Source organism: Fukomys damarensis, unplaced genomic scaffold (genome assembly GCF_012274545.1).
Source record: "Fukomys damarensis isolate Sample0158 unplaced genomic scaffold, DMR_v1.0_HiC HiC_scaffold_14, whole genome shotgun sequence".
In the NCBI taxonomy this organism is placed as follows: Eukaryota; Metazoa; Chordata; class Mammalia; order Rodentia; family Bathyergidae; genus Fukomys; species Fukomys damarensis.
In genome coordinates, this window is record NW_022900926.1 from 29,712,743 (window position 1) to 29,738,037 (window position 25,295).

Sequence of the window (25,295 nt, forward strand, 5' to 3'; positions counted from 1 at the left end):
GCCGGTAAAAAAAAAAAAAAAAAAAAAAAAAAGAGATCTATGAAACTATAGGTGGGATGGGCCTCAGATTGTTTTCTTTGGTATCTGCATAGAAGGTCGAATTGTTCTTTGTAGCAGAAAACAGGAGAAAGAGGAGCAGCAGCAGGTGTAGGCTACGGAGCAACAAGATGGATTTGGGTTTTTATTTGTCACTCTTGGGGAACCTATGGAATCTCTGTAAGAGCAAGTGCACTAGACAGTATAGATCTGGGCAGGAGCTCTAGACTGGAACTGCAGCTTGAGGAATAGATTTTGGATATGTGTGGAAAATAATACATTAAACCACACAGTGTACAGACCATCCGTTGAGAGCACTGAGATGAGAAGAGTCCTAGGTCTGTGGGCAGAACTCTGATTTAAGAAACGTACAGGTGGAGAAGACCCCACGAAAGAGAAGGAGATTTCAGAGGAAGAGGGGGGCAGCGGTGATGTGCTGCCAGCAAATCTAAGATAAGAAGACATTTCAAGAGGGAGAAAGTAGCGATAACATCAGTTACTAGAATTCAATCAAGTGATGACTGAAAAAAAAAGGAGTTAGCAATGTGGAAGTCATTGGGGTTAATGGTGCTGGAAGTAGAGATTTAAATGGTGAGTATAAACCATTTTTTTTCTTTCTGTGTCAATTATGGGCATTTTAAATAAAATACTTTAGTATAACTGATGGTTTTAAGAAAGAAATGATGTAACATAAAATTAACTAAAGTGAGCAGCTCAGTGGCAGTTTGAGGATATTTGTAATGTTGTACAACCATCTCTTTTCTCTAGTTCCAAAACGTTTTCATCACACCAAAAGGTAGCACTAAGTAGTTGTTTCCTATGCATCACTCCCCAGTACCAAACTGTGTTCTATCTTCTTGGATTTTATATGCTGGAGTTATACAATATGTGACCTTTTGTGTGTGATTTGTTTCATGTAACAGGATGTTTTTAAGGCTCATCCATGAAGCATGTACTAATACTTCATCCTTTTATATGCGTAAATAATCTTCCATTGTGTGGACACATGACAATTTATAGGGCTTTTTGGCTTTTTATTCTTTTGGGTATTGTGAATAGTGCTTCGGTGACCATGTATTTACATGTATTTAAGTGCATTTTTGAATCCTCTGAGTATAGCTCTAGAAATGGAACTGATGTAACTTAATGGCTTTTAGAACATATGCTTTTGTCTGACACTGAGCGCACACAGGAAGTACTGCAGGCCATATAAAAAGTTGGCTCATACATTTTATAGTCTTTAAATACTCTTTATTCTCTTTCAAGGAGAAAACACCATGTGCTAATTAAGCAGCCTATCAATAGATACATTGCACATATGTATGAAATATATCTGACTGTATGTGAACACCTATATAGATTTGAACGTATACATATATTTAATCAGTATTGTATACATTTCTGTAGGAGAATTGTCTAGGATGAAGTTTTGAATATTATGAGAGGGAGCCAGTGTGGGTAAAGAGTTGGATGATTTAAGTCACGTAGGAGATGGAGGATAGAAACATGTTGAATGTTTCACAGTTCAGTTTTTTTGTTTTGTTTTGTTTTTGTACTGGGGATTGAACTCGGGTCCTTGCGCTTGCAAGGCAGGCCACCAAACCGCTGAGCTAAATCCCTGGCTCTCAATTTTTTTTGAAGACTGTAGTAAAAGCCTCTAGTTGGCAATAAGACAAGGAGACAGAATGATGAATTAGTACAAGAGCACCTATGACATTAAACATAGCTAGATGACTTGAAAAATTAAGATTGTGTTTTCAAAAACAATTTTAACTAATCTCCCAACAACTATTGGCTCATCTATGCTTAATGTTTGGAGTTATTTCTGTACTCATAGACACCAGGGACAGTGAAAGGAAATTTGGGTTCCAATTATGACAAATAATCCAGCTTCACTGTGGCTCAGTTAAACTTTATTCATAAAACATACCTTAAAAATTGATAGAGGGGGAGACAATGATTACATTTCCAGAGAAATATTTGATGATTTAAAACAACATTCATGCTAGGTTCTCATAACTCTCATTTTCTTGTGAAGTCTTTATAGAAATTGATTTTATTAATTAAGATTCTTTTGTGGGACGTGGATCTGTGGTGGAATCTCCCAGTCTACCTGCAGACTCAGGAGAGGAAATGATGTTTGTTGGGTGTTTCTTCAGTGTTTTATTTATCTAGACTCATTTAAGTCATAGCAATTAGCAGGAGGTAGGTCCATGATAGGAGTATAGAATTGCTAACATTAGAGTCAGGGCTCTGTCCACCATATTAAGGTTGCTAATGGGGTTTCATCTTATGTGTTTGTGGTAGTAGGATGAGAACGTTGCTGAGGATGGCTATGAGCTCAGCAGGAAGTAGGTCTCAAGTGGGTTGGCTTTGTGGGCTCCTTGCAAACAGGAAGGGGTCAGGGGCCTGTGCCTGCCAGAGCTGACCATCCCTAAGCTGTGCCATGTCACTTCTCATGAAAAGATTCTGGGTAACTTATCAGGAGAGTATTAATTTCTATCATAAATTTTATATCTAGGATAAGTCCATGGTTAGTCCCGATTCAAGGAAGTATCTATTGATTCTACCTTTTTTCATTTACACCATATCTTTTGCCTTTAGATATTCTCAATAAGGCCCTAGGATTGATGTATTCATTTCTATTTGTGGTATGTATTTGTTTCAGGCAGAGAAAGCAGATGGCTTTGTCAACCTGTCTGACTTCACTGTAGAAAGAGCATCAGAATGCAAGAAAAAGCAGTAAGTCATTTCTTAACCTCCACAAAAATGAGGCAGGGTAATGTCCCTTTCTAATCATCAAGTGATGTGGTGATGTTTAAGTGAGTGCAGGTAGTGCTCAAATGTCTCGGAATTGTAAACATTAAAAGTTGGCAATTCATGGGGCTGAGGCTCAGTGGTTTGGTGGCCTGCCTCGCAAGCGCAAGGACCTGAGTTCAATCCCTGGTACCACACACACACACACACACAAAAGTTGGCAATTCAGTACTAATAGAAATATTCAACCTCTCATTTTCTGGTATTTCATTTGATGGAACAGATGGATTTAAAGCCTTCTTGAACACCTGGAATGGGATGCTATTAACTGTGCCCATGATAGAGTGAAAAACACATTCCTATTCAGGGACGGCAGGGTGGTCAGATAGATGTCAAAGTTTGGACCTTGCAAAGAGAACCAACAGTTAAGCAGGGTTCACCAGAGCTGTAGGTAACAGTGCAGCCAGTTTCTCCTAGCTCATGGCATTGTCAGGAGCACCCTTGACATTGCATTCTCTGAGATGTTTTAAGCTTGAAATTGTACTCTGATGTACAAAGATTTGAAAATTGGCAGGAGAAAAGCACTCTCCAGCTTGTGGTCCTTGCTCTAGAGAGAAGGAAGCACAATAGCCCAAAGAGAGTGTTACCAGTCCAGAGCTCAGGGAGTTCAGGCTCTGCACTCTGGGTCCAGACTCCCAGCCAAGGGCCCTTCCACGACAGCATCCTGCTCTTATCTTGTATTTATATCCTCTTTGACATTTTAAAAATTCTCCTACTTTTGGTATCTTTTCCAGTCTTATTGAAAAGAGGTATTTCTGTACTGACCTATATTTTTAGTTGCAGCAAATGACTGTTTTCATGTAAGACAGTTAATAAACTGACTTTGCTTTAGTTCTTTGCCACTCTGAGATAGCACCATGCATACCATGATGCATGAATTGTGCTGATTCTTGTGGCTTGTGAATGCTAATGTAACTAAATTGTCCTCTAGGACTTACAGTCTAAATGGTAAAGTGGAAGGAGTTTGGTATTTGTTACTGTTAAAGACTTAATTTTTTAAATAAATAAAATTCTGGTGTACAATTCATTGAATTTGAATAAAAACTTTGCTTTGATATGAATATTTGGAATTGACACCTCTACAACTCTTAAATTTAACTTATTATGTCTTTAGAGTAAAGCAGTTAGTCAGTGAAAAGAAATAGATATGCCCATGTATTTTGAATGGAAACTATGAACTAGTTAAGTCTCAGTCTTAATATGATAAATTGACTTGCAGAGTGCTGTTTGAAATAAGAACTGGGCAATAGGTGTTTATGCAACATTTTTTTGGTAAATATACAAAGAAAATACTTTAATGACTTGTATTTGACTGATTGCTTTTCAGACCCATGGATGATTATAAACACTAATTCTTATGTGCTTGTGTTTCTCCTTCTCCCAGTGCATTTAAGATCAATCATCCACAGATCAAGATGTTTTATTTTGCAGCTGAGAATCTGCAGGAAATGAATGTGTAAGTAGAGAAAATACCATTCTTACAAGGACAACTTACCTTGGTTGGGCACTGGAATTTTAAACCTATGTTTATATCAATTATTGTTTAACTTATTTCTGTTACTTTAAAGATTAATATATTTAGCAATTACGAAGTCTTTTGTTTCTTCTCTAGTATTTGGAAACATTTTTAGAGAACCATTAATATCAAAATGATTACTTAAGAAGAAGTCATGAAATTGTTCTGAAGGAACCACTAAGCTGAGAAAGGACTAGACAGAAATCAGTATACAAGTGCTGGGGATTTAGCTCAGTGGTTCTGCTGCGTGCCTTGCAAGCACAAGGTCCTGAGTTCTATCCCTAATACCATAAATAAATAAATAAATAAATAAATAAATAAATAAGAAATCAATATAAGAAGATGTTAAAACAAGTATTGACATCACAAGGAAAAAAAATCTTGAAAGTATTATGTAATTGATCTCACAGCTTTTTATGTGAAAAATCTTTGTTTATATGTGGTGTGTAATTATCATGTTGATTCATGTATTTATCACTTATTCATGTATCACTGACCATTTTGTAAAATGTTCTCTCTCAGATCTAATTTAAAATTTTACATATCTAAGGCTGAGGATTTAGCTCAGTGGTTCTGCCGCCTGCCTTGCAAGCACAAGGACCTGAGTTCAATCTTTGATACAAAAAACAAAATTACATATCTAACTGAATTTTTTTCTATCTTTAAATAAGTATATTATACGTCTCCTCCTTCCTTACTGGTTTAGATTAGGTTACATACATTGGCTACTGTTTGAATGAGGCTGGAGTTGAGGTGCTGATGAAGCATCCAGAGAGGATGTCATTTAATTTAAGAATTACTTTCAGAATTTACATTGTCTTTTATTACTTTCACATAACCAATTCAAATATGGTTATGGGATACCCACAGTGTGCCCCACTGTAACAGATAGTGAGTCACAGCAGTAAGCACACACAAACACACACACACACACACACACCCCACAAAGAATATACAAGTTTTCATTACATGTATATACAGAGACAGAAAGATGGACAGACAGACAGGCAGACGGAAGACATACACACACACACACACACACACACACACACACACACACACACACCTCTGACAGGGCATCCCTGCAGGAACAACACCCGCTCTGCTAGGTAAAAGCATTCTCACCTGATCCCAACACTCACCTCCTACCACCTCTCTTCTGATGAAGTCAAAACTCCCCAAACAGTTCAGAAACCCTGGGGTAGACACATGGAAGCTGGAGAGGATTTGACAACTGACAAGTCTTCGAATTATTTATATGAAGTATTGGAGGGTTTCTGCATGTTTTCTGATTTTAACTTTTTTTCTGCTTGCATTTTGCCATCACCTGAGATAAAACAAGAATAGATACATAAAAGGAGAAAAGTTTTTAAAACTTCACAGTCAGAGCTCCTTACTGCTCTTTCTTTCTTTCCAAAATACAGAACACTTCATGAATTTGCATGTCATCCTTGCACAGGGGCCATGCTAATCTCTGTATCATTCCGATCTTAGTATATGTGCTGCCGAAGCAAGCACTCCTTACTTCTTTCTATTTGCATTGTGAACCCAATCCTGTTGGTTTTCCCACCCTTGTCCTGTAAGTGGTGTGGGAGGTTGTGGGGTGATGGTGATGTCAGCTGGCATCTGAGCTACCAGTGATGTCCTAATGGCTCTGTTGTGTGCAGGCAGGGAGAAAGTGCTGCCTGCTACTGCCTGCCTCGTAGCCTCCTGCTGTCCCTGTTTGCTCTTCTCTAACAGTACCCTGTTTCTCTAGCTTTTCCCTAGTCACTGCCATTCCCACCCATCCTGAGCTAATTCTTTCAAAGTATGTACTGTAGTTCTCTTATCCCCAGCGTGGAGTATGACTGAGCTCCTCAGAGAAACAGTTGCTCCTAAGTGTTTTTTTACCTAGTGAATTTCTCCTCCTATATGGTAAAATACATTTTTCAAACAATAGAAAGTTTGATCCTTACTTAGTTATGTGAATCTATTATATTTCAGACCAATTTGCTCTGTAAATCATATTCAAGTGTTATTTAGCTCCTTTCTTCTCTGACCTATCACCTCCCTAGGTTTTGGTCACTTTTCTGGTCTATTTATCTTCCGTTTTTATGTTCTCTATTTGCAGATACCTGTTGAATGGCAAGCCGTATTGCCTAAGTATTAGCTTGTACTGTGTTTTGTTGGCTCCCAAATCAAAGCCTAACACAGTTACTATCAGGATCAAGATCTCATCGCCCGTGTATTCTGCTAAGTGTTGTTAATTTTACTTGAAATTTTGAGTTTCTCTTTCCAATTTATAAACAAGATGTCAACTGAAATTTGAACTTAAGGTCTCTTAATATGCTTTTGAATCTCACCAGTAACATTTATCCTTGACAGTTCATCCAGCCATTTTGGGGTACATGGCTCATTTTGTCTATCTGTGAGTCTGTCACAGTTTCGTATATTTAAAATATCATAATTGGATTTTATTATTCTGAAGATGATTTCTCTAATAGCAAAACATGCAGAATCTCTCTGTGCCACCAAGTTAACATCTCCTTTGTTAAGCAAGAACATGCAGGTTATATTGATTAAGACTTCAGTAACATCTGAAAGATCTCCCATCCTTTTTGATGCAGCTTGTATAAGCCAGTAAACGCTGTATCTCCAGATGACTTAGTGGGGTTGAAAGGAGGGAGGGAGGGAGGAGATGGCATTGGAGCAGGTGGCATGGGATAGATGGGTTCTGTTTTACATGTTCACCTCCTTGGGTAACTGTGTTTCTGGATGTGACATTTCTCTCAGGGATGATGAAAGAAAAGTAATTAAGTTTAATAGAAACTTCGTATGTTCTGCAGCGACCCTCAATTTACCAGTACAGGGTAAATAATTAAGGGTAATGAAAGTTGGTTTCTAAGCAAAGACTGTGGCTGCTGCCTTTTTCAGATGGTGTTTGTGGGAAGATGCTCTTGTTTTGTACATCTATTTCCTAACACTTGTGCTCCTCCAACACACACATTTCCATTAAGCTAATATACAACAAACTCCCAGGAAACATCTGTCGTATTCTCTTATGTAAATATAAATTGTTTTGTGCATCCGTGTATTTAGCCACAGATAAAAGTGTTTTACTGCCATGAGATTTAAGAAAAGTTCTTAGCAAAGTAGGTGCCCAAAGCCAGTGAGTTCTAGAAAAAAAAATGTGGATTAGGGTTAAAAAAGAAACCCTGGCTGGTTTGTCACTGTAAATATAAAGTATGATCACAAACTATTATAAATGTTTAAATTTTAAAAATTTGTGAAGGGACACATCGCATCATCAACTCTCCTCAAAATACTTCACCTTGCTTCGAACACCCATCATTCTTGCCACCTGCGGAATAAGTTCTGAAAGTCCTCTTTCTGTCTGTCTTTACAAGTTGTGATCAAAATACACTTAGTGATGTTGCCAAGTACCGTCCAGTTTGGCAAGGCAGGCTGTAAAGCGATACAGTGGCCCCAACCATCCTATTTATCTGATTGGGGTCTTTTGCAAAATCAGAATGACCAGAATGCAAATGCTTTCAGTTGCTTCAGGACATGGAAGCGACTCAGTAATGCTGCAGTTAGGGTTTGTGTGACTTGGGTGGCCTTTCAGTTTACTGCCCTCAGACATATCCGAGCGGAATAAATTGTTACGATCTAATTTTCCTTTTGGCCAAAGGTGCCGCCCCAAAGTGTGCCACCTGGAGAGGACCAGCCCCTCTGCCCCCTTCCCTAACTCTGCCACTGCAACTGGAGAAGCTCATGAAATAGGGCTTCGAGAACTTTTTCCGAAAACAGCAAGAACGATGAGATAGATGTGTTCAGAGTGAGGGAAAAGGAGCCATACTTCAAGAGGACTTAATGTGTCTTTTACTGTAACACATTTTTCAAACATTTAAATATTCCCCGAATGTTTTGATCACACATCGTAACTAATGGTGGCAAAAGAGAAGGCATGAGATATAAGAGGAGTCTTTTTATTTATTGTCAATACGTTTTCACTTTGCTCTATTTTCCTGTTCTGGACAGGGCTTTAGATAGGTCTTTGGCTTTGGGCATCCTCAATGCAAACATTTTCTTTGCCTTTGTTTTTTTCTTCCAATTTTTGCCATCTTAGCTACTAGATTTTTACTTTTTTGAGGATGACAGTTTATTATCATTATAAAATCAAGTATAAACTAAAAATTGTTATTATGGCATTTAAAAAGTGAACCTTGAAATTTACTGTGTTTTTCCTGATCAATTTTTAAAAAATGTACTTTCAAACATTTCTTTTAGTTAGGTGATACATAAAATATTTTTGTAAAAATTGAATGATATAGAAGTAGAAAAAAGTAAGAGATTCCTTATACCCTCTCCTTTGTCTTTCAATTAAACTTCTTTCCTTAGGGTTAACCACTTTTATGATATATATCTTTCCCAAAACTTTTTTATGCCCACCGATACATGCATGTACACAAAAACATAATTTTCAAAATACATTAAAAGAGGTTAAGCATATTGATCTATATTTGTTTCTTTCAGCCAACAGAATCCTAGGATTTTTTTTTAGGCCATCACAAGCTATTTTAATCTTTAGTGTTTTTTATTAGCTTTCCTGTGATATCAAAATCATTGTTTACCCATTTTCTTAAAGCACAACAATTATATTGTCTCAATTATTTTTCCAGTGCTGGGATTGAACCCAGGGCCTTGTACTCAGTAGGCAAGTGCTTTACTATTGTGCTACAGTCCCAACATCATATACATACATATATACACACACATATTAAAAATTACATATATTAAAAATTGTTTTGAAACAAGATCCCACTAAATTTCTCAGGCTGGCCTTTACCTTGGATCCTCATCTAGCATCCAAAGTAGCAGGAATGACAGGCACGTGTCACTACACCCACTCTTTCTACTATTACAAGCCTTGTTGCACTTGCCATTTTTCTATATTTGTGCAAATAAAGGTGGGCTTTTGTAGAGCAAATATTTGTAACTGTAATCATTGTGGATGTCTAAATTTTGAATAGTGTCAAATTGCCTGCTCATAATTGGCTGCATCAATTTTCATGTTTAGCTCAACAATGGAAGAGAATGTTCATTTAAGTACTGAACATCAACAATATTTTCCAGTCTAGTGGTGAAAAATACTTTCCTGTGTCAAATAGGTACTTTTCCAAAATACTACTGAAGCTGAAAATTTTCCCATATGTATTTTAGCTATTGCATCCCCCCGCCCCCCATGATTTCTTGTTCCTTTACTTTGCCTGATTTTCTCTCGAGACTTGAGAAACATTGTTGAGCTCTTCTGGCATGTTCTGGGCCCTAGTAACTACCCAGCCTCAAGTGGCCTTTACAGAACTTGGGCTTGTTATGAAAACTTCTCATAGGAGAATATGCCCATCTTTCTTCTTGCAGAAACTCCTATTTTGTTTATTTTGACAAGTCAAATGTTTTATATTGTTCCTGTTGAAAAATAGTGAATACAAAAAAATCATGGCTGGTTGAAGATTGGGTGAGGGTTTCTAAAGAGCTGATAATTGCAGATTTGGGAATGTGTAATTTTTGTCCCTTGGTGAAAAGTCCATGAGACACTGCAGGAGTAGAAGAAATGAAAAATATAAGTGAATTGATAAATGTATAATTCCAGTTTTGTTCATATTGTTTGCTTTAGGCCACTTTTTTTTTTTTTTTTTTTTTTTTTTTTTTGGTACCAGGGATCAAACTTGAGACTTTGCACTTGCAAGACAGGTGCAGTACTACTGAGTTAAGTCCTTGTCCCTTTAGGCTGCTACTGAATGCTCTGTTTTCTAAAAACAGAAAGAAAGAAAAAAGATTTAAAAAATACACAATATCGTCTAAGAAGGAGTATTTAAAAAAGTACAGGGCCATCACTGCTTCTTAATTATAAGATTATATTATCAGGAATATATGAGGTAGACATATTTTATTTTTTATCTTTAGAAAATTTGTGTTCTAGGGCAGTAGATTTAGCTCAGTGGTGCCGCTGCCTGCCTTGCAAGTGCAAGGACCTGAGTTTGATCCCCTCCCCCGGTACAAAAAAAAAAAAAAAAATTGTGTTTCTAACTAGTCTTGTGGAGGAACTACAGAGGTCTGAGTTTGTAAACCAGGTTTGACTTTCTTAAGATTTTCCCAGTTCTCTTTTTGTGATTAATATATAAGTAGAATTCATTATCCAATTAAAATAATGAATCAACAGAAGTGTGAACATTATCAATTTTTCATAAAACTTACACAAAATTTTTCAAAGAATTAAAAATTTCTCCAGTTTAGGAATACCTGTCAGGTTCGAGCTAGATATACTGATTGACAAAATATCTTTGTGGTTTAGAAATGTATGGCTTTATTTTTCTTCTGAAACAAACTGGCACAGCTTTAATGCATAAATCCAGTGATAAAATGGTTATGATGGTGGTGAAAAATTTCAGATGAATAAGTACAGAAGACTTATTTGTTCATACACTTAGATTATGTCATTTAGCTGTCTACCTTTATTGACACACTTATGTTATAAAGTGTATCTTGAGTGAAGACAGTGCTGTAAAACCAAAGGCCGTAGATTTTGGTGTCATAAGCTTATGCTGCTTCTATAATGTTTGGACTAACAGTGAAATTAGGAATTAATTTTATCATAATATTTGTCATAAGACTCTCCTTCAGAGTATAGGGGAGGGAAGGGGAGGGAAAGTCAATCGCTGTGGTCAAACATTTACTTTCTACTTGAATCTTAGGTGGTTAAATAAACTGGGATTGGCTGTAATTCATCAGGAGTCCACTACAAAGGATGAAGGTATGTTCTATTTTAAATTTCTCAAAAGTTGGCAAGGATATTAGAACAGAAAGAAATAGGCCTAGAAAAACAATGTCAAATTCTATGTATAGCCTGGTCCTGATGAAAATAGTTTGGCATTTGAACTGATACAAAATGTAGAGAGATGCACATTCACACGGACTTACCCACATTGAATAGAGCTTCCCTTGCTGGCTGTGAATGATTTCACACTTCACCCACATTTCACTAGCTTGGCTCCACTGATATTTCAAGGAATTGCTAAAGCAAATGTTTTCTTGCCTTACTTACTGAATTCTTACTCACAGATGTGAATTTGTCATGATCTAGTCAGATAATTTTCATCCCACTATTTCCTCTCTGATAGTTTAACATTTCCACCAGGTGTGTGGAGAGACTAAGTACTCTAAGATTATCCTAACAGCCTGAAGGGCAGATGGGGACATGGGCCATATTTTTAGCTCAATCTGTAGCTTTCAGGGTTAAAAAGCTGCAGGAGTCTAATTCTTCTTAATGATGTGCTCAATCCTTTGTGTGAAGAAGAGGGAGGCTTTGGATTCCTGGGTACTAGGCTGGTATATTTTAAACTCCTCAACCTACAGAACATTCAAGAACTGGATCTAGGGAGTTAGGTTTTTTTTTTTTAATTACAAAAATGATAAAAATTTAAATTTTGAAATGGAAAAGTGGCAATTTGACTTTAAAAAAATGAATCTCATACAATACTGTGAAAGCGGGGTTCTAACAGTCTTCTCGGCCCTCTTTTTTATACAATAAGTACTCCTGGGATATTGACTGGGGAGGGAAGAACTATGCAGAAGCACTTCTACTTGTACTTAAGCCATGCCATGATATGGCCCCTAGCTTCAAATGGCTCCAGCTTCATTTGTGGCCTTCGTCATTAGGGATCTCCTTGTACATGCCTCAGCCTAGTACACCCTATTTGTGTACCACTGATGCTTTAGTTATCAGCTGGTTTCAGTTCACTCAGCTCATTATGGTTCGTCTTATCAATTGTAATTACTACTGATTTCAGGCTCCCTTAGTATATGACTCTACACTTCCTTTGAAGAATTCTTTTGTTTTCCTGAGCTGTGATTGGGATTGGTTTTCCTCCTGCATATCAGGTGTTCTTTGAGGACAAAAGATAGGAGGGGCCATTAGTTTTTCCCTTTTAAGCAACTCCTTTGCACCACAAAGTTCACTCATTTCCTTCTTTTTGAATTGGATTGAAATGGCAATAGCCAGAAAAACCTCTGCCCAAACATTATGGAATAGGTAGATGACAGTAGCGTTCAAGCCTTAAGCATTTTCATTTTTGTTGCAGAATGTTACAGTGAAAGTGAACAGGATGATACTGAAGTAGCTGTGGAAACACCACCCCCTCCTTACTCTTCAGCGACTTCTTCTCCTGTGGTATGTACACACACGAGTAGTTTATTGGTCATTGATCACACTTATGGGTGTCTCTCCTTCTGACTAGGTAGAACGTTTTAGAAGAGGCTAATTTAAGGTACCTGCCCGACAGTGAGTATAATTCTCAGGATGCTGATTTTGAACCTCTCCATAGCAACCCCCTGGTATATTTGGTTATAACCCACAGATTATTCTACTCAGAGGGATTCATGGAAATGCAAAGAGCCAATGTTTAATATTATTATTATTGTTGTTGTTTTTGAGACAGGGTCTCACTATGTAGTCGAGACTGACCTGGAACTCACTATGTAGTCCAGGTTGGTCTCCAACTCACAGTGATCCTCCTGCAAAGGGCCAATGTTAGCAAATGCTTATTTTGTAATGTTTATTTGTACCCTGCTTACCCTCCAAAATAATTTAAAGTGTCTTCCCTAGGTGCCTGTAGCATGACAATGCAGAAGTAATTTAAAAGGAATACAAAAATAACATGAGAAGGAAAGTGGAATCAGAAAGATGGGTAGTAAGGTATAAAGATAGTGCCTTAAAATTGCTTGTGGAACAATTACAGTACACGAATTCCCTGCACAAGAATCCAAATTAGATTCTAAGCCTTAGAAGTAGCCAGTATAAGTTCGTTATCAATGGACATTAAGACTTTGGAGAGCTGCTTCACATTTGCATGGATGGCCCTTAGAAAAGGCCAGATAAAAATCATTGGAGAAGCAGATTTATGGTATTCATTTTTTTACTTACAGCGAGGGAACTGAACCTAGGGGCCCATGCATGCTCTACCAGTGAGTTACTCCTTCAGCCAGATTTATGGGTTTTATATCTACTGTGTACCAGGGTTTCTGTGGGTGCTTTAATGTATGATAATTTAATTTTCAAACAATCTTGAGAAGTAGCATCACTTAGTTTGCATTTTACTGGTTACGAACGTGGCCAAATATCTTTTCATGTTTATCAGACAGTTGGATTTTTCTCTTTTTGAACTGTCTGTTAAACTTTTGTACATTTCAGCTGTTGCCTTCTCCTCCTTTTCTTCTTTTTTCTTTTTGATTTATGGAATTCATTAGTTTATTATTCTGTATATTAGAATACGTAATTATATAACAAAATATGTCAGTTAAAAGTGAAAAAATCTCACTTTTTATATTTTGAAACTTGGTTTCTCTTTTAAAAATAGATGTTCTTGATTTTAGTGTGTCAAATTTATCTATCAATTCCATTGTGGTTAGTACTTTTTTTTTTTCTGATTTAAAGATTGTTTCTTACCTGAAGCCATGAGAAAGTCGGTGTTACTTTCACGGCCAAACATGCTGTAGATGTAGTATCTGTTGTGAGAATTCCAGTCAGTTTTATGAAATATGCTGTATCCATGGTACCATGATATTTGCCCATCCATCCATAGGCCCAAAGCTCAGAGGATGCTTATTTGAAAATAAATAAAGGATGCTTATGATACCAGTAAGTTAGGTCACTAAACTAAAAAAATTCATCAGAATTTTCTTTGCTTTTTTCTTTTTTTGGTACCAGATTTCAAATTAGGACCTTGCACTTGCAAAGCAGGAGGCAGAATCACTGAGCTAAATCCCCGGCCCTCATCAGAATTTTCTGATGCATCAGTTAAACATTTTTTCTTAAGCAGTTCTAGGTTGATCATTTTTTGACAAGACCGTAAGACTAATATTTCTAAAGAAATATATTGGAAAATAGTCAGATAAATGTTGAATAGTCAGATTTCTTTCCTTAGCAACAGAATATGTTCTTTGTGTTCACATATTTTCCAGGCAGATTTTGTTTTTGTTTCTCTTGTTTATGAAAAATAGACATGCAAGGCACTTAGTTAAAATAACATTGGGCTTTTTATTTAAATAGATGAAAAAATTTTAAAAAATCTTGGTGACCTTTATCCAGTGCACAGATCAAATTATTGTTTGGCTTAGTGTAATATAGGATAGAAATAAATTAAATATACAAGCCTAAGGCAACATGTAATGTCTTTCTAGTCTTGATAAAAAATTTTTGGCTCATGAACTTTAATTTGTGATGATGAATTCAACAATATAAAATAATTATGCTAGATAAGCATCTAAAATGTTTTGTCTTGAAAAAAATTAACATTGTTCATTTCATTCTAATTACTGTAAAGGTAAACAGTGAAATTTCAGCACCTGACCTCTTTGGACTTCTGCTTCTAATGGGCTAAACCACATTCCACAAGAGAAGAATGAACATTTTAATATCTTCCCTTAGTTGAGTTCTCCTTCATGTTCCTGCATCCTGACAAGGCTTCTCAGGCTTGATAGTGTAAAGGAAGTTCATTAATTCTTAAAATAATTAGAAATGGGGAATTTTGAGAGACTTATTAAAATGGCTTAGAATAGACAGGGGTCTGTAAATTTCACTTTGGAAGATAATTAGTAATAACCCAGGACTCCTTGAAATTCAGAAAAGACACACACACTCACACATGCACAAACCAAGTTCATTCACGTTTCAAACCTGATAATTTTCTAAGTTACAAAGTGATTTAGGGGTTATAAATGTCATTAAAAAATCTTTACATACTAAGATACTGAGTTTAATTTTTAGAAAAGTACTGTTTGATAACCTGATCCATGCTTGTTTGGTTATTTATTCATTTAACACTTATTGTAATCCCTCCCTTTTTTTTTTTTTTTTTTTTTTTTTTGGAACTGGGGATTGAACTCGGGTCCTTGTGCTTGCGAGGCAGGCCACCGAACCCCTGAGCTAAATCCCCAGCCCATGATCCCTTCTTAATACTTGAGCCACATCAGTCAATAAAGTAGAGAATAGTTCACATTCTGCATGAAGTGAACTTCTAGTTGAATGAACAACCAATACCATCCGTACATTGCCTGTTTATGTCAATAACAGTCTTGTGGGGTGATTAAGGAGATTGGGATGCTAGGGATGGAGAGTGTGGTGATTGATAGGGTTGCTAGGTTGTCCCCCTCTGAGAGCCTACATCTGAACAAAAATCTTGAAAGACATCGAAGAAGTCAATCAGGTGGCTGACTGGGGAAGGAGTTTCTGAGCAAAGGCAACAAAGTCAAGGTCTTCTTGGTGCAAAGTGGTGCAAGGAGGCCAGAGTGTTGGGAGCACAGGAACCAGGAAGACAGAGGTAGGAGGTGAAGTCAGGAGGTAGTGATGGCCACCTGGTGCCTGTGGGCTGGTTATGAACTTTGATCCTCTGCTCTGATTTATTGGGTAACCTCTGGAAGATTTGAGCAGAGGACTGATGTAAATCTACTTTACTAGGACCACTCATATGTGTGGAACAGACCCTGGGCTGCAGGGAGTAAGCACAGAAGCAGACAAGACTCAGTGGGTGCTCAGAAATCCACTGGGAACAGTGGTGGTGATTTCATCAGGGGATAGCAATGGGGAAGTTACAGATGGAATGGCTGGATTTTGAATATATTTGGAAGATAGAACCACCGAGGAGTGAATCTGATATGAGAGAAGCAGAGGAAATAAATATTACAATACCAGCTGCAAGCAGGTTGTGGGGTTTAATATCCCATTCCTCTCATTTTGACACTTATTCAAAGCTACAAATTACTATCCAAAAATGATGAAAAAAAATCAACTAACGAAAGCCAAAGAATAAATAAGTAAAAATAAACTCAGCAAACTGGCCCATTGGCTTGTGGCAGAAGAGGAAGTTAATGGTTAAACACAGAAAGCGGTAAAATTAATTTTAGAAATTCAGATATAATCTCAACAGGATGGAGCATGAGTAGTTTTCTACTAAAGGTCACTTGATCATTCAATTTTTGTTTAAACAGAACAATGTAAATGCTTGCAAGTGGGTAATTATATGAAAAATCATAAATAAATATATATTTCTATATATATGGAAGAGAAATGAAAATTCATTCTTTCTCCTCAAGATTAAAAAAAAATCATCAGAAGATCTATGGCTGAACATTAAACCGATTTTAAGGCTTTTCTAATATTTCTTGGTGCAGTTTTCCCTCTGCTTTAACAGTTTGTTTTGTCAGGGTGCCCCCTTGGTGGATTTGATCCTTGTCCCACTGTTTCCTCCCTCTCTTCTGTTCCCACTTCCCTCGTCAAGTCCCTCTTTAGCTCTTGACTGTGGTATTGAAGTTGCAGGCTATTTTTCTTTCACTGCTTGTAGTCTATTTGCCCTCTTAAAAGCCACTTCCAAATTGGTCTTCCTAAAATGCAGTACTAGTAATCTTCATTTACTGCAGAGAATGTTTCAGCAAATTCTCATTGTTTATCAATTAATTGCCAACTCTTTGGCTTGGTACTTAAGGCCATGGGGATTTCATCAAAGTGCCACATATGGTTCCTGTTTCCTCTTTTGTCATCTGTCCGAGGAACTGTTGCCATTTCCCAAGAACTTCCTGTACTTGCCTTTCTTTGCATCTGCAATGAGGAGAGTTCCTCTAGTTGAAACCTTTAAGCATCTCTCAAGTCTGTCTGAGGTGTGACTTCTTTTATGCAGACTTCCCTGATTCTTAACCAAAAGGCCCAGAAGCGATCCCCTGATCCTCTGTGTAAGGATAATTCTGTCTTTGTCCAAACTCTCTGTATTTATATAGCACTTAAATTTTGGATTTTTTTTTTTAAATTTTATTGAGTTTATTGGTACATTTTAGGGATATGGTACAGTTACATTCATTGTTGGGATCATGTACCTCTACATGGCAAGTCTTGATTCTCATTTTTTCCCCTTACCTCTGCCCTCCCTTCACCCCCTCCTCCCCTCCCCATCTACAAACACTTTATTTTCATCTTTTCATTCTCTCACATTTTTTTCTTTTCCCTTTTTGCTCTTCCCCTACGTATCACACCTTCCCTACACCTTTAGCGCCTTTCTTCAAATTTCTAAATGTCAGTAATCTTATTAGAATCTTATGCAATGTTGCAGAATATTCACACCAGGGAAACTATTTGGTATTTACACATGTGTGACTTATTTATTTCACTTAGGAGTATATCTTCAATATGTATCCATTTTCCTATGAATGAATCTATTCTCTCGCTCTTTATGGCTGAGTAATATTCCATTTTATAGAAAAACCACAACTTCTTTATCCAGTTTCCAACGGATGGGCAAATAGGTTGTTTCCAAGATTTAGCTATTACAAACTGTGCCGCTATAAACATGGGTGCACATACTTCTCTGTGATATGATTCTTTTAGTTCTCTTGGAAAGATACCCAACAGAGGGATGGCTGGGTCAAATGGAACCTCCAGTCCAAGCTCTTTGAGGTATCTCCATATTGATTTCCATAGTGGTTGCACTAGTCTGCACTCCCACCAACAATGGAGGAGGGTTCCTTTCTCCCCACAACCCCGCCAACATTTGTTATTGTGTGATTTCTTGATAGCAGCCATTCTTTGTGGGGTGAGGTGGAATCTCAGTGTTGTTTTCATCTGCATCTCTCGAATGACCAGTGATGTGGAACATTTTTTCATATATTTTCTTGCTGCTTTCACTTCTTTGTATGAGAAATGTCTGTTCATTTCGGATGCCCATTTTTGGATCGGGTCTTTATATTTGGGGGGACTGATTGTTTTGAGTTCTTTATATATCCTTGATAATAGTCCTTTGTCTGAGGTACAGCTGGTAAAAATTTTTTCCCACATTGTAGATTGTCTCTTAGTTCTGCTAATGGTTTCTTTTGAAGTACAGAAGCTTTTTAGTAAGATGAGATCCCAGTTGTTGATTCTATCTGCTAGTTCCCGTGCTACTGAGGATTTGTTCATAAAGTCTTTTCCTATACCAATGTCTTCCAGAGTTCTGCCTAACTTACCTTCCAGCAAGTTTAATGTTTCTGTTTTAATATTTAGATCTTTAATCCATTTGGATTTTAATTTAGTGCATGGTGAAAGATAAGGGTCTAATTTTAATCTGTGGCAGGTTGACATCCAGTTTTTCCAACACCATTTATTAAAGAGATTTTTTAATGTTGTTACCATAACCTGTGTGGTGTTTTAGATTTTATGCCTATTTATTATTACATTCTTAAAATCAGAGACAGTGTCCAAACTCATTTTTGTTTATCCACATTTATGACTGTACCTATCACTTATCCACTTAAGTATTTATCAGATGCATAGATGGATGAGTGACCATTGTGATCTCATTTGCAACCTGTATAAATGTCTTGCTATATAACTACTTCTCCATGTGAATTAGAAATATACTACTTTATACTTAGAAGTATACTACTTTATATTTGCCCAGCACTTTGGCTTTGAGAAGGATGATTTCATTTAACTCTTTAAAAAAAATCCTGCATCAGTTTTACAAATGAGGAAGCCAAGTTCTAAAAAAATTAAAAGTAACTGTCACAATATTTACAAGCTGTATATATCTATTAAGAATGATCTTTCATGTTCTATAATTTTCTTCTCTTGATAAATCTGTCAGGCAGCTAGCAAATTATTTGGGGTGCTTGCCACATGCCATACACTGTTGAGGATAAGGGAACCCTGAAATGACCCAGGGAGCATCCCCTCTCTTGAGGATCTTAAGTTCTAAGTTAAAGGACAATAAACTGATAATTTTAAAAATTCAAGTACCAGTAAGGGTCAAGTAAAATATGAAATAGAGCAGTACACTAGGGAGTGGCTAGAAGTTGGGATGGAAAAGGTACTGCTTTTTCTACCCCTGTTAGGGGAGACCCTGAAGAAGAAGTGATATTTGAGTTGAGGTGTAAATGATAAAAAGGAGGCAGCCATACAGAAATCCACAGGGAAGGCTGGTAAGGCAGCAGAACTCACAGATATCCTTAAAGGACAGAAAGAAGGTCAGTGTGCGTGGTAAGGATAGAGGAAAGGAGAGATGAAGGAAATGCAGCTGGACCAGTGCAGGGGTCCAGTGGGCCTTCTTGGTTCTAATGAACATGTTTGATGCTCTACTTGTAGTTACTGGAGGATTTCAGCAGAGGAGTGGTGTGGTCTTTTTAAAGTATGCTATGCTTTAGAAACAACTCTTAGATACTAAGGATTTTAAGGATTAGAATGATAAGTGGATTTCCTATCAGTTCGTGAATCAAGGTCATGCACAAGGCCAGTGACAGAGGAAGTAGTATACTGTATGAAGTCTTCTGGCTTTCAGAATAATGTTTCCTAAAGCAAATAGAAATAATACAAGCATAATGATTCCTAGGGCTGAAGAACAATTGACTTGTTGGCTTTTATTAATATAACTAAAAAAAGATTGAAACAAAGCTTTTGTACATAGAGTGGGGAATGGGATCAAATAAAATTTATTAAAAAAAACTAACAAAAGGATATAAAACTTGTGTATCTTCCCTCCTTTTTCTTATTTGGTTTTATTATCTTTAATTATTCCTTTCTTTTCTTTTTCTCATGTGCTTTGACTAAAGTTACTGATGATTTATATGCTGACTCACTTCTTCCCAATTATGGACTTTTGGAAGTTATTTTAAACATTTTTTCACCATGTCAAATTTGTGTTATGAAAACAATTCAAAGAAAATAATTTTAGAGCTAACTTTTGAATTAAGCTTCTTCAGTAAATAAAAGTATACAGAAAATAGGAAGAGTTCATTTTTTACTTTAGTCATACACTTTTCTCCAACTGTCTCTGATTTTCTGTTCCTGTCTCTCTGTCTCTAACTTTCTTTTTCTCTCTCTGTCTCTTTCTCTTAGTAGTGGGGATTGAACCCAGAAGAGGTCTACCACTGAGTAACATCTCCAGACCTCTGAAAAAATTTTCTATTTTGAGACAGGAGTACTGGGATTACACATGTATGCTACAACATCTGGCTTTCCTGCCCCCCTGCCCTGGCTGACTGTTTGTCTCTCTCTCTCTCTCTCTCATATTTTATTTTTTATTTTGAGACAGGGTCTCACTAAGCTGCTAAAGCTAGTCTTGAACTTGTGATCCTCCTGCTTCAGCTTCCCTACCTAGTAGCTGAGATTGCAGGCATGCACCACTGTGCCCATATCAGAGTCTCTTAATTAAGACTAAGATCTTCAAAGTATCTGTCATATTCTAATTAAAAAATGAAATCTTTCAGGTCCGGGAATTTAGCTCATTTCTTCCTGCCTCAGCTTCCCAGTGTGCTGGATTACAGGTCTGGGCCACCACACCTAGCCATGAGCCAGTTTCTTAAAATCTGTGTGTGTGTGTGTGTGTGTGTGTGTGTGTGTGTGTGTGTGTGTCTTTCAAATCTAAATGCTCTTAAATTAATGAAATCACATACTATTATCATTCTCTAATTAAATAAAACAATTTTGTTGGTATTATGGGAACTATATACATTATAAACCTATATACATTGGTACCTGCCACCCTTTGATCCTGGAATTAAGATAAATTACCCTTAACAATTTTGTAGAGAATTTCAGGAAGCTCCTCAGTGTGCAACTGAACTACTTTGGGGAGTTTTCTTCACATAGCTGGCTTTCAAAGCCATTTTTTTTTCCTGGCACTAATTTGTTACCAACTGTGTGTCAGGCACAGATGCAAAAAATGGAGGTGCAAAAATGACTAAAAACAGGCTGTTCTCAAGAAGCTCACCACAGAAGATTAACATTCAATCGCAATTACATTATAAGTTGGCAAATAAAATGATGTTCCACTTAGCATAATAGGAGCAAGCCTAGGAGCATTGGGCATGGGTGCCTGCCTGGTCCTGACTCTATCCAAGAAGTCTTCTTGGAAGAGCTGGCTGTGAAGTCACCGTGAAGGGACAGGCTTCTGTTCGTCAGGCTAAGGTGGAGTGACAATAAGAGGTTGTCACTCCTTCCCACCTTTATTTCCTCTTTGCTGGAGAATTTTATGATTGCTCTGTGTGTTTCACAGGAGGGACCACTAAGAGTAGTGAGCTTGGTACTTGCCATTGGCAGCTACGAAATCTTAGACATAACGAACCATACTTTGGTACTAAATGGTCTGTAAAGGCTGATCCCATAATGCATCCTCTGAAGTGGAGTTCTAGCTTCATTTTGATTTGTACTTTGTCAATCTCTCTTCCAATAAAAGCTCACTCTTATTTAATACACATTGCCTTTTCTCATCTTCTCCTCTCCCTTTCGGTTCATCTAATTCCTGCTTTTCCTTTCTTCTTGTTTTGCTCACCCTTCTTTCCTCCTTTTATAACCAATTTAATAAATAATGCAGCATAGAGATAATAGATTGAGATTATTTGCACGGTGTCTGGAAAACCCCCAATAGGAATATACTTTGCAGCCCTTTCTGATACTCATTTAGCCTGTCTTTCCTTAGTCACTCAAGCAGAGTTTTGAGGTTTTAAAAAACATCGAGGAAAGTGCTGCAACAACCGAGTACACAGTCTGTTTTTCAAATAGCCCATTTTACTCTAATCCAATTACAGCAGTATCAGCAGGAGTAACAGGAAAACTCATGCTTGATCTCCTTTCAAAAATGGAAGCTGGTCACGTGGAAGCTCAGTTTTACCAAAATAGTTCACAATAGGGGATCATGTCAGAACTGGGTCAGCATGAATATATTTGTTAATGTTTATTTTATAGCTCCTGCTAGTGAGTAAACTATTCCCGGCATTTATTTGGACAGTTTAAGGGGTTGCACATTCTTTCCTCCAGATAAATAAGGTTTTATTTAGTGGTTTACAGATCTTTGATCTCCTAACTGTTAAACGGTCAAGAGTGATGTTTTCACATCTATGCAATACACTACTATTGAGATATGTGTTTGTGCTTGTGTGTGTGATCAATTTGTATCTTAAGTGGATATTTCATTGTCAAGCTACTTAAAAGTAGACATTATTTGACAATTCATGCTTACTATGGAATTAATTGAACACATTCTGGGTAATAAATACTAGATTTCCCATTAAAATTCAGAGTTTGGAACTGCACATTTCACGAGGCCATGCTGATTTGGAAAAGAGTTTGGTGCAATGATTTTGAGATTTTTGGAGAAGATCCTAGTTTTCTCTTTGGTTTTATTTATTTAAAAATGTCCTTCCTGCCACTTCCTTAGAGTTAAAAATGCTTGATATTAAAAAGGAATATCATGCAGAGAAACTTAAAGGATGATATAATGAAAGTGAGCCATAAATTCTTTCTCTCTTATGCCACTGGAGTACTGATCTGGAGAACACTAGAGTCAAGAGTTTTGGAGCTTATTGACCAATAAAATTAAAAATAGCTTATCAACACAGGATTGTGTTACATAGGGTATTAAAAAAAGAAAGCTCCAAAGGATATGTGTGTGTGTGTGTGTGTGTGTATGTGTGTGTGTGTGTGTGTGTATTCATAGTATTTATATGTGAAAATACTTATTCATATATATAATTATCATCTTTCAAAAGAAAGCATATATTTCATCATGGAAATGTAACAAGGATAAAATCTCAGAAAATGTGAGACTCTTCCCAACAGAGAGTGCTTATTGGCAATGCCGCATCAGTGTTTCCTCTGGGGAGTGGTAAAGGGGTCACCAAAGACAGTCATTCACCCTTGGAGTGTATGTAAGCATCTGCTGTCAGAAGTTCCGCATCAGTGGACCACTTCTCCTCATCAGTGGTGCAGATTTTGGTTTCTCTTTGATGAATAAAGAGAGTGCAAGTGAACTCTGGTCTACTTTCGTGACAATTTATTAAGGTTTTTAAGTGATTGAAGAGTGAATGAGTTAACATGCTGAGAAGCACAGTGGTTTAAATATTCGTATTTTCTTGTTCACCAACCTCAGCTCCCTTATTAACAACCACTTCTCCTCATCAGTGGTGCAGATTTTGGTTTCTCTTTGATGAATAAAGAGAGTGCAAGTGAACTCTGGTCTACTTTCGTGACAATTTATAGAGGTTTTTAAGTGATTGAAGAGTGAATGAGTTAACATGCTGAGAAGCACAGTGGTTTAAATATTCGTATTTTCTTGTTCACCAACCTCAGCTCCCTTATTAACAAGAGTTTTCTTTCTCTCTCCCTCCTTTTTTTTTTTTTTTTTGTGGTGCTGGGGATTAAACCCAAGGCATGGGGCACGCTAGGCAGGCTATCAATTGGGCTACACTCTCAGCTCCCCGATTTCCTTTTCTTACTCATCTTTCTCATGGGGTTTTGCACAAATAATGTGAATTCTATGATAAATCACAATTTTGTTCTTTGTTCAAAATGTACTTCAGTATTCTAAAGAATCCCCCCCCAAAAACCTTTTAAGTTTCTGGAGAGCAATTAAAAATAGAATAAATCATGATATGGAGATTTTTTTTCAGATCCTTGAATGGTTAATTTAAAGTTACACAAATAACTTTTGGCAAAAGAGACCTTAATGGCTGTGATACAGAAATAAATGTATAAATATCCAGTTATCCTTTGACTTTTAATTCTTGGCCACTTTTTGAAACAGCTCTGGTGTGTCTTTATAACAGTGGAAGGTATAGAATGGTTTGATCTGATTTATTTTATTCTTGTTTTGGTTTTATTTATGGAAAATAGGTTGCACAGCGGGCATCTTCCTCCTCACCCAAATTGAGTGAAGCATCCTGTTCTTTTTCCTCACTGGAAAGTACAATGAAGACACCTGGTAGCTTTGCTTCCTTGGGATCTAAAGAAAGACAGTCTTGGCTCGACATAGTTAATAGTTCATCTGCTGTGGGAGATGTTGGCCACTCCCTGACTTTTGCTGTGCAGGTTCATTCGCCTGCACCCTCAGAAGCAAACAGTTGTAAGGCCCCAGAAAACAGCTTTGTCACAGCTGAAAGTGGGCTATTGAACTCTTTATCTAGTGATGACACTTCTTCACTGAGTAGCAATCAAGACCATCTGACTGTCCCAGACAAACCTACTGGATCAAGGATGATGGATGGAGGTAAAATGAGTATTTGTTTATTTTTCCTTAGAGGATGGGTATTTGTGTGTTTGTATATAGAGCACCAATGTGAATTTGTGAAGAGAATATTTAAACTCGTGAATGTCGATTCAATAATTAGTCAGTTGGGGCTATCTTTGTAGAGCTTGCCAGTGACAGCTGCAATTGTCAAGTCACTAATTACCTGCTCTAAGTGTCACTAACTGTATGCTTTAGAGCTTGAGATATGTGATCTAAAATAATGATACCTTTCCACCAGTTTGTTCCCATGTCACATGCGCTGGAACTTGTGGGGTTTATTGATATTTTGTCATCTTGTATTCACAATACCACTTTGATGTTTTTCAAACAAGCTTAGAGCAACCACTGTCCTGGGCAGTGCACACAGAGCGTGTCTAGTACCGAAGCCAGCCAGCTCCTCAATGTGCTGGAGTGGTTAATAGAGAGAGCATTTGCATGCGTGTTGGAGGGGAGCACTGAATCTTTAAATATAAAGGAGTGGCCAGGGCTTTGGCTCAGTGGTTCTGCCCCCTGCCTTGCAAGAGCAAGGACCTGAGTTTGACCTCTGCTACCAAACATGAATAAGTAAATACAAATAAATAAAAAGGAGAACAGTTTATTCTTTTGAAAAAATTTTAAGACTCAATAAAAAAGATTTAATTAGGTATAGAAGTCAATAATGTGAGTATTTTTAAATACTCTTTGATAATTCTTTTCTTTTAGTCAGAACTAATTTTTTTACTACTATTCAACCATGATATATCTTTTCTGATTGTGTGTCATTCATTCTGGTGCAAAATAAGGTTACCTGATATAGGATATGGAGTAATAAGAGAATAATGGCTTGAATTTTTGAGGGTATGATTGAGAGGAACTTGACTTGCTAA

The 25,295-nt window shown here is 37.0% G+C and overlaps 1 protein-coding gene and 1 non-coding gene across 2 annotated transcripts in view; one reads left to right on the forward strand and one right to left on the reverse strand.

Moving 5' to 3' along the window:
* Ipcef1 (interaction protein for cytohesin exchange factors 1) overlaps positions 1-25,295 on the forward strand; it is a 164,532-nt gene that overhangs the window by 109,192 nt on the left and 30,045 nt on the right. Inside the window, exons 6-10 of the mRNA XM_010628875.2 lie at positions 2,705-2,778; positions 4,238-4,309; positions 11,104-11,162; positions 12,490-12,578; positions 24,036-24,408. Of these exons, the coding sequence (XP_010627177.2) occupies positions 2,705-2,778; positions 4,238-4,309; positions 11,104-11,162; positions 12,490-12,578; positions 24,036-24,408 (667 nt within the window). The remainder of the gene's footprint in view (positions 1-2,704; positions 2,779-4,237; positions 4,310-11,103; positions 11,163-12,489; positions 12,579-24,035; positions 24,409-25,295) is intronic.
* LOC117286113 lies at positions 5,784-5,887 on the reverse strand. The gene has a single exon (XR_004517223.1). It is a non-coding gene; the product is annotated as a U6 spliceosomal RNA (small nuclear RNA).